Source organism: Geospiza fortis, unplaced genomic scaffold (assembly GCF_000277835.1).
Source record: "Geospiza fortis unplaced genomic scaffold, GeoFor_1.0 scaffold27, whole genome shotgun sequence".
NCBI classification, from domain to species: Eukaryota; Metazoa; Chordata; class Aves; order Passeriformes; family Thraupidae; genus Geospiza; species Geospiza fortis.
Window position 1 is genome coordinate 3,943,460 of NW_005054329.1, and position 9,791 is coordinate 3,953,250.

Here is a 9,791-nt window from a genome sequence, read left to right on the forward strand (position 1 = left end):
TGTTCATAATTAGCATTTAAATGTTAAAAAGTTCTGTATATAAAAGTGCAGCTTGGTGAGGATCAGTGTAATATTTTCCATGTTCTGTAGTGTCTTCCAACTGTGGAGTGGCCATAAATTGTTTCAAACACATGTCTGATAGCTGTAAAATTTGCTGATTAGTCACATCATGTTAGTTAAGCAAAAGGCAGATTTGATAGAATATTTCTGCTGTCAGTTATTGTGCCATTGCTGTATTTTAAAATATCATGTGAAAAACTAAATATTTGTAGATTTATTAATTGTGTAATTGGCGTAAAGAAAACAAATCATACTTGAATGTAATAAAAATTATTGTCCTTTTAAATTTTTTTTCAACTTTTTTTCTAAAACTGCAGGTTTCATAGCGTTCCATCTAGGTCAAAATTTGCATTTTTTTTCTAAAGTGACTACAATATGAGAGAGTTGCAGCTCTTTTTATTAAAAATCATTACCAGTGCTTTACCCATATGTTGAATTTTATTTTAAGTATTTTATAACCCAAATATTAGAAGAATTAAATGTTCAATACAGAGTTGGAATACCATAATTTTTCAGAATAATATTCAGCATACACTTAATTTCTATTAGGCCATTGGGCTTGAAGCTCAGACTCAGATATTTAAATCTATATTTAAATAGTCTCATGAATTGGATTGAATTTAGGTGTGTATTCATTAGGTGTCTTAAATTGGGGGCTGTGCACTGAGTTTGTGTTGTGTTTTTTACACTATTTATTATGAATATGAATTTGCTTCTCCAGGACAACTGGTAACTGTTCAAATTGTCACTTAAACATTGAATTTTATCAGCTTTGTCCCAGGAGCACTGCTGGGGGGGTTCTCACTCCTGTTGGCCTGGCAGTGTGATTAACAGCAATAAACTGATTAAAGGGCTCCATCTTCTCCCATCAAAGGCAGTGCCTGTCTGTGCTATTGATTCCAGGGAAAAAGGAATCAATTTAGGATTATTAATTGAATAATCTCCAGGGGGACCTATACCTAATATTTTTACCAAAAATAATTGGTGTTGTAACCAGGATTTCTGCTGTTGTGTGACCTCTCCATGTCTTGGTTCCCTCTCTCACCTGGGCAGCCAGTGCCCTCCAAGGCCAAACCAGGAATATTTCATGTACAGCTGTCCTGGCTCAGACCTGAAATCTGCATCTCCTGGAGTTCTGTGTGTGCTTGAAATCAATGATAATATTGCATTAGCACAGTTATTTTAAATGTAATCCTTACGTGATCATTAAATGATCCAGGGAGGCCCTTCCTGAACTGAGCATTGTGCTGCACCTCCAGCAGAGTGGTTCAGATGCTGTTCAGCAGCTGGAACTTCATTCAGTAATTACAAGTTTATAAAAAGTGAAAGCCACCAGCAATCCCTTGAGTTGTTATTTGAGAAATATATTTGATGAATATCATTCTCTCCATTTTTAATATGTTCTTTGCCAAATATATTCTTTTTTTTTTTTTTTTGCATTCCATATCCTCACTCTCCTTGCTTTTCACTCTGCTTGGCCAAAAAAAAAACCCGACAAAACCCTAACAACAAACTCAAAAAACATACAACTTTTATTTTATTCAGTGACCTTATTCCAGTATGCAGCTTCTGGGTTCTTTTCTTTGCTTTGCTTTGTTGCCTCCTTTTTAAAATTTAACCTTGTGTCTTTTTTGTTCTTCCTTCCTGTTAGTTTGCTGTGGGCAACTGCTAAAGGAAGCTGTTGCAGACAACACAAAACTTGGAGAACTCGTTAAGCCTTACATTGACAGTGGATGCCCAGGTAGGGCACATTGTTGTCTCATTACACTGTAGTTACGAATTTGTAGCAAAAACCAAATTGTGAGTGAATTTTTGTCGGTCGGATTCTTATCAGGGTAACCTGAAAGTCAATTAATTCCATTTATTCCATGGGATTTGTAGGGCTCTGTAACAGAAGTTGGATTTCTAAGGGTTTTTTTATATCCTCAAAGCAAATATTCACTGTTGTAGCAAAATTCAGATTTCTTGTGCACATCTGAATTCCATGTTTTAATCTCTAAATCTAAATTAAAATTCTGGTATCAGTTCAAACTGTTTTTAAAGCACACTATTGTGTCAAACTTCTTTCAAAGCACAATAATATGGTGTTTCATTTTATATTTGGATGTTGACTTTTAGAATGCTACCATAGTTTCCTCTACTTTCATGTCAATATTTTAAACTTAAAATTTCTTTGTACTTCATTTCTATCAGCATTTTTGATTGTGGGAGGTGACTGCCATGACAAATGTTGGGTGTACTTTGCTTTTGGAAGGTTCTGCAGGGATTTCAGATAAATCATAAATACTGTGAGCTCCTGAGGGCAGCAGTTTAAACCTGTCTGTCTGTTACAGTTGTCCTGCTGTCTGTGTGTGGTGGGTGTTAGAAATCAGAGAATATCTGTAATTAAAGAGGAGAAGTCATGTTGCTGGAGGGTGGAAGAATGTTTATTTTGCCAAATTGCAATGGCCTGGGAGAGGAACTTTCAGTGCTGTCTCTGGCAACAGCCCAGATGGTTTCCAGTGGTACAAACACCAGGAGACAATTGTGCTGAAATGGGGAAATCTCAGTTAAACTTCAGTATTAATGGAATTTTGAGCAAAGCCCCCCAGAGCAAAGAGAAATCTTTGTTGTCCTTTATTTTTAGCAAAGAAGTGTATTTGGTAAGGTGAAAAGCTTGAAAATCTCCTTTGTTTGAGCACAATAGTTAAATTCTGAGGCTGAATTAGACAGCTCTGAAACACAATCCTTTAAAATTACCTGAGGTTAAATCAAGGCTCCCTTGATAGCAAAGCCAGAGATTCAGGACTTTTCCAAAAGATCTTTGGCAGCCTGCAGCTTTGGGGGTGCCATCCCTCTGCCAGGCACTTTATCAAGCCACAGAATAAAGGATTTTAACTCTGAACTCCATCTGCAGTGCATGGGTGGCATTTACCCCCAATGCAGTGACCAGCTCAGAGCATTCACAGCAGGCACCACGCTGCTGGGAGCTGCTCTGGGGCCATGGGGATGCACAGCAGGAACCTCTGCAGCCTCACAGGGGAAATTTGGGTCCTCTGGAATGGGCACAGAGATCTAGGAGGGGATTTTCTGAGTTTGAGATACCCAGAATGGGCATTTAACTCAAAGGGAGGAGATCTCAGAGTACGACGTGCAGTGGGTCTGAGGTCTCCAGGTGTGGCAATAATTCCTTCCTTTTTGACCTGAATGTGGCTGGTTTTGAGTTCAGTTTAACTCCCACATGGAGATCCTTTTAAGCTCTAGCCCTGACTTTCATGGTATCCGTTAATTTCAGAATCTTGTGTGCATGCTGTAATTTCTGCTCTGGGAGCTGCTCTGGGGCCATGGGGATGCACAGCAGGAACCTCTGCAGCCTCACAGGGGAAATTTGGGTCCTCTGGAATGGGCACAGAGATCTAGGAGGGGATTTTCTGAGTTTGAGATACCCAGAATGGGCATTTAACTCAAAGGGAGGAGATCTCAGAGTATGGTGTGCAGTGGATCTCCAGGTGTGCCAGTAATTCCTTCCTGTGTGATCTGGTTTGACCTGAATGTGGTCAAACACATTTGAGTTTTGAGTTCAGTTTAACTCCCACATAGAAATCCTTTCAAGCTCTAGCCCTGACTTTCATGCTATCCATTAATTTCAGAATCTTGTATGCATGCTGTAATTTCACTGTCTGCTCATCTCTGTGGAGAGGAGGATTGTAAATACCTCACTCTCTAAATTTCAGTTATGGCTGAGGTGGGAGTTTGGATGATCTGTTTATTTCAAGATAGCTCCTTTAAGAGCTTCCTTTACTAAAATGTTCTTTGTGTGTTTTATAAACTTCATCTTAACCATTAAAGTTCCTTAAAGGAGATGCATTCCCAGTACAGTAAAATAATTGCACAGACCATAATTTTTAGCCAGTCCTAAAAATATGCACATCCTTAGTCCAAGGGAGCTGCTTTCATTTCAGGAAAATGAAATTGAAGTTGTAATTCCTTTCTTCCTCCAAATTAGAAATTATTTCAGATTTAGATTAATTTTTTTAATACAGCATGTGCAGATAAAGCTGTACAACACTTCTGAATATTAATAGGGATCATAACTATATTTCTGTGCATTATGCTAAGAATTCTCCCTTAGATTTGCTGATATGCACATATATATTTTATTTGGTGGGACACAGCACAAAATTAAGGGCTGAATAAAGATAAATATCATCCAGCAAAACCAGAAATAATAAGTTCTGTCATTTTGCTAATCCTCCTCTCCCAGGGATAACAAAGAATGAATTTACATTAGTAAACACTAACAAGAATTCATTACTGCCCTCACAAGAGGCTTGGAGAAAATGGAATAACACAGGGCACTGAAGAGGAAAGGTGGGCAAAGAATCTTTGCATCTTTGCTCTCTTGCTGCAGCCAGGTTGAAACAGAGGAAAAATTCTCCTGCTGTGATTGACTATTGATAGTTTCCAGAAAATCTCACTTGCAAAAACTCAGTGTAGCCAATAGCAGACAGTGCTGGAAGTAGAAAAGCAATTAGAACTTCAGCCTTTCCATTGCATTTCTGGTTGTTGAGAGGCTTAGCTGTTCCTGTGGGTGGGGAACCCTGCAAGTGACGTTCCACAGAGCAGGGGAACCAAAGGCAGAGCAGGAAAAATGTTGTTCTCAAACCATTACTTGTCAAATCGAAAGCAGTGCCATAAAATCTTGAGGACATGCCTCGTATATTCTTAAAATGCTGCCCCAGGGGACTGATCTCAGCGTGTTTCCCTTCTTGTGGACAGCACTGATTGCATACAATTGGTCATTTAAAATGTGCCAGCAGGGTGTGGTGTGGTGCTGTAGGAGGCTCAAAGCCCTGCCTGCTCAGAGCTGACTCATTATTGAGTTTTTGAGGCTGCCCAGTGCCTGTTCTGCCCCAGTTCTGCTTGGCTAACCCAGATTCTTCATGGCTTTAGGATCCATCCACATTTTCCTGTACTGCTGCTTCATGTTTACACCTTGTATTTTCAGGAACAGCCCAGACAATTCTGTTTTTCACCCCAAAAGGTAACACAATATTCCCATTGTCAGTATTTTCTGATGATTGCTGTCTCATAAAGCCCTGTTTTTTGTCAAAATCCTCAGTTTTGTGTATGGTGATCTATTTTACCTAATGCCGGCACCATAGATATGTTTGAGCCCATTAATTTTTTAATTCCCAGGACATTCTAGCCTACAATAGGTGCACACTAGATATTGAAAAATGCATTTTTGGGGATAAGTTCAGACAGCTTTCTGCCTGTCATAAACACAGAGCTGTGCTTTGGACAACCACCAGTCTGAAATGCAGAGACTGTTCCTTTAGGAAGTTGTGGTTTCACTGAGTACTGGGTAGTTATTATTCACTATACTCTGGACAGAAAATCACCAACATTGGAGTCTAAGGCCAATCTTCTGGTCCCTAACTCCAGTTAGATTAACTCTTGGTCAATAATGCTAAATTCAGCACACACCATTTGCTTGGGCAGCCTGGGAAGAAATGGAGTAAGAGGTGAGTGCAGTGGCCAGGACCCTCCCACAGGCAGCAAGACAAGTGCCATAAATTAATTTATTTGGTTTGATTCCTTCTGAAATGTTCTGAGGAGGCAGTTCCATAAACTTGGCCCTCCCCTGGACAGATGAGACCTGAAGGAAACCTTCAAACAGAATTCCTGTCCTCAGGTTGCTCCAATTCTGAGGAGAGCTGGACACGTCTCACTGAAAACATGGACAAACATTAATTAAAAGTTCCATCTGCATGATCTTTGATCACCATCTTAAAGATGTCTGTCAGAATTTGATGCCCTGGGAGAACAACCAAAAAAAAATGCAGAAAGCATTTTTGATCTCCCCACCTAAATGTCCCTGGTGTTTGCATTGTATTAATGAAAGGACAAGCAGAAACATTTTGGGGGTATCACAAAGATAGGGAAAGTCATCAGTCAGTTGGAATCTGCATATCATTCTGTCCAGTTTTTGTGGTGAAATAGCATGGAGTGATCACTGCTAATTAATATATCTGTTTGTGAAGCTGTAATAAATAGAGCCAAGAAAAGTGAGATGACAGGAAAGCAGAATAAAGGAAAAAAACACTCCCAGACCAGTAAGATTCTGCTTTTCAGCTAGGAGAACTGCTATTAGTTTGGGTGATTGGGTTTTTTCCCACCAAAATGAAGATTCAGGAGGTAAGAGGACTGATTCATGGAACACACACAACATTGCACTGTTTGCAGCCTGTTAGAGCCGAACACACACAATCCGTGTAGGTTTTTTCCTCTCCCTTTTTCTATATTTTTTTTAAAGTTGTAATATCTGAAGCTGTCCCCAATGGCAGTCTGCACGTAGGGGGTAAAATCTGGAATTCCCTAATTTCTCCTGTTTTCTAATAAAAACTATTACTTGTACAAACACAGATCTCCCCTTATTTTAAATTGCAGCGGTTTTAAAGGGGTGCTTTTTGGTGCAGCCTCTGAAAGTTGGGGGTCCCCTGGTGATTGTGATCACAGTCTCACTGAAAACACTTTGCTCTGTTGAGGGTGGGTTTGTTTTTTGTTGTTTTTTTTTTTGACATCAAATTAATATTCTCATCACTGAGCCTGAAACACAGATTTGACAATAGAGCAGCTCCTCTTTGTTAAGAACTCGCCGAGACTTCCCGAGTTGAAAGGACGAGTAAATCTTGATATCTGAGGGGGTAAGTTCAGTTTTTATTTCTTGTTTTTAAGAGTGCTGTACTGGAGAGCTGCAAGCTGTCTGAACATTGCACAGACCCTTTGGGAGCTCCATTGGTTTTCAGCAAGCCTTTGCATGCAGTGTGTTTGTACTGGCTGAAGACAGCGCATGGCTCTCTAAATAATTTACAAGTTGATTAATAGACTCACATGGGTATAATTAGAAGAGGGAGAGACAGCAGCTACAGTAACGGGTACAGTGCTTGGGGGAACTGGAGACTTTATTTTTTTTAAAGAAACTTTCTAGGGTGCTGGGCGTTTGAAGATAAGTTGGGAAGAGCTCAGTGCCTCTTCTCTTTTGAAGTGGAAATAGGACAGTTTGAATCCGTCGAGTTTAATTTTTCACAAGCTTTAGGGGCCCTGCAGTGCAGCTCCCTTTTTATTATTGAAAAAAACTCTCCATTTTTCTTTCATTTTTCGCACACATGCACACACACAAACACACAGAGTCCAAACAGGAGCTAATAAACAAATCGATTTTCTACTTTATTTAAGTTGGTTTTACGGCAATTCTGTAGCTCCCTTAAATGTGCAACTTGCTCACAAATAAACTGTGTAAAGTTACAGAGATATTTATGAATACACCACGCTTTAATTTATGCATTTTTAAAAAACCTTCACCTCTGTTTGACAATGCTTTTGAAGTAGCTCCGTTTTTCAAGTCAAACTTTTGACTTTTCCTCTGGGACTGCTACAAAGGTTTTTTTTATGGAAAATAGGTAGCAGTTTTTTTTCCTACTAGGAGAAAATTGGTGGTCAAGAGAACATAATAAAATTTATTTATTTTTATCTTCTCTTTTAGGTGGCCATATTTTTATATGAGATGCAAGGTTGTAGAACAGAAAGTTTTAAATGCAGACATATAGGCAGTAGGTTGTAATTTTCTTCCCTGAATTTTACTTTTTCATGTCTTGAATAACTACAAGATGATAAATCAGAATTCCCTTTTCCTTTATTTGAAAATCTAGAATGTATTTTTCTTTATTCCACAGTCCAGAGTGGTGTTTCTGTCTGGCAGATACTCAGGGCTGGAGTGAGCCTTGATCTACAAAGATATTTTTAAAGGCCACCCCACTTAGGAATAAAAACAAAGCAACCAAAAAATTCCACCCCAAAAAGCCAACCCTGGAAGCCAGACCAGGCAAAATAAATGTGATTTGATTAAAGAGAGGAGTGCAGTTGTTTTCTGGAGCAATTGTGATAATCAGTCAGTTCATGGATATGGTCCTGCCTATGTAAAATGGTTTTGCAGTGGCATTCCTGCTGTTGCTGGAGGATCAATATTCCAATATTTGTGCCACAAACCCTCATGGATTTGAGTGAAGATGTGGCCCTTGGCCATTTGGGGCCTGGTGGTTGTCAGGGGCATTTAAACAGCAAAGTACAATATAAATGTGAAGAATTAATCTTTTATATTTATATTGATCTTCATTGCTGACAGTTATTCTTTAAAATTTAGGGAAGTGGGGGTTCCTTTCCTTTCCTTGCAGCTCTGTCTCCCCACCAAAGGGCTGCTAACCTGAATTCTGGGTGGTTTTGAGTTTGGGGTGGAGATATCATAGGAATCTTTATACAAAAAGCCAGAAGGAAAAGCACATTGCATGTTGTCAGCATCCCCCTTTTTTTTTGGAGTTTACCATAAAATCCTGGGTTAGGCTCTGTTTCACGGGGTGTAATACAAACAGAACCTGCATGAAACAGCCTGACAAGGAAAACATGAAACAGCTTTGGTGCATCTTTTTATATTTTTAAATGTCCCTTTAGTGTGGCTGGGAGGTGTCAGGAGAAGAGGAGACAGAGCACAGGGCAGGATCCATCCCAGCCTGGGGCTCTGGAGCAGGAGCTGGCAGCCCTGGCAGGGGTGAGGAGCCCCTTCAGGGGCACCCTCCCTTCTCATCCCGCAGGAAGCAGGATTTGGTGTAAAAAGCCACAATGTTTTTCACCAATTTATTCCTTTTTTTGAATATTATCACTGTCAAGAAGGGTTTGTAGGTCAAATTCTGCGCTGTGTTCTCCAGCAGAGCTGAGCTTTTAGAAATGAGGAGGAAATAGGGACTTGGTTGATAATGGAAATGAGGAGTCCAGTGGGTTTGAAGTGTAGCTGTTCTCTGTCCAACTGTAGTCTCTCTGTAGAAACAAAAGGAAAAGAAATACAAATATCCCTTTGATTATGATTATATATGATCGATAATTTGGGATTGTACCTGCTTTAGAAATAGTACAATTTCCACTTCGATACAGCTAATTCCTATTTTAAATGACCAAAAACCTAAAAAACCAAAAATGAAATCAAGGAAAGACTGGTTCTAATATATGCTAACAAGCAGAAATATGTTAGAGGCGGAAATTAAATATTTTACCACATTATTTGTTTTACTGTATTAAAAGAATGACTCCGATTCTTGCAGAAGCCCTTCTCAGCAGTGTCACAGGAGCGAGTGAGAGGGGATTTCTGTAGGAACGGTCCCTGTGATGGATCGATCACCGCCCGCAGCGGTGCGAACCCGCGGCGGTGCCGGTGTTTGCTGTCCCTTCTTCGAACCCGACAGAACCGGAGATGCTTTCAGTGCTTCCGTGCCAGCCCGGTGCTGCCGGGGCTCCAGGAGGCCTCGGCAGCGTCCGGAGCGGGCGCGTTTTCCCCGAATTCCCCATTTTTCCCCGTTTTCCCCCACAAAAAACCCAATTTTTTCCCCCTTTTTTTTTCCCCCCAATCACGTTTTTTACCAAAATTTGGATTTTTCGCCCCAATTTCCAGGAGCTGAACCTGCTGGATGAATCCAACACCATTTTTAAGCTTTTGGGCCCCGTTTTGGTCAAGCAGGATCTGGAGGAGGCCAAAAGCACCGTGGGGAAACGGCTGGAGTACATCACCGGGGAGATGTGCGTCTGCTTTGGGGTGAAAAACGGCGATTTTGGGCAAAAACGGGGGAAAAATGGGGAAAAATTGATTAAAAAATTGAAAAAATGGGGGAAAATGTGGAAAATGGGGGGGGAAATGGTGAAAA

At 40.2% G+C, this 9,791-nt stretch overlaps 1 protein-coding gene across 2 annotated transcripts in view; it reads left to right on the plus strand.

Moving 5' to 3' along the window:
- Window positions 1-9,791, plus strand: part of AK8 (adenylate kinase 8) — a 65,004-nt gene that overhangs the window by 23,775 nt on the left and 31,438 nt on the right. For both annotated transcript variants that reach the window (XM_014307138.2, XM_031057251.1), the window contains one exon: window positions 1,712-1,801. In XM_014307138.2, coding sequence (XP_014162613.2) covers window positions 1,712-1,801 — 90 coding nt within the window. The remainder of the gene's footprint in view (window positions 1-1,711; window positions 1,802-9,791) is intronic.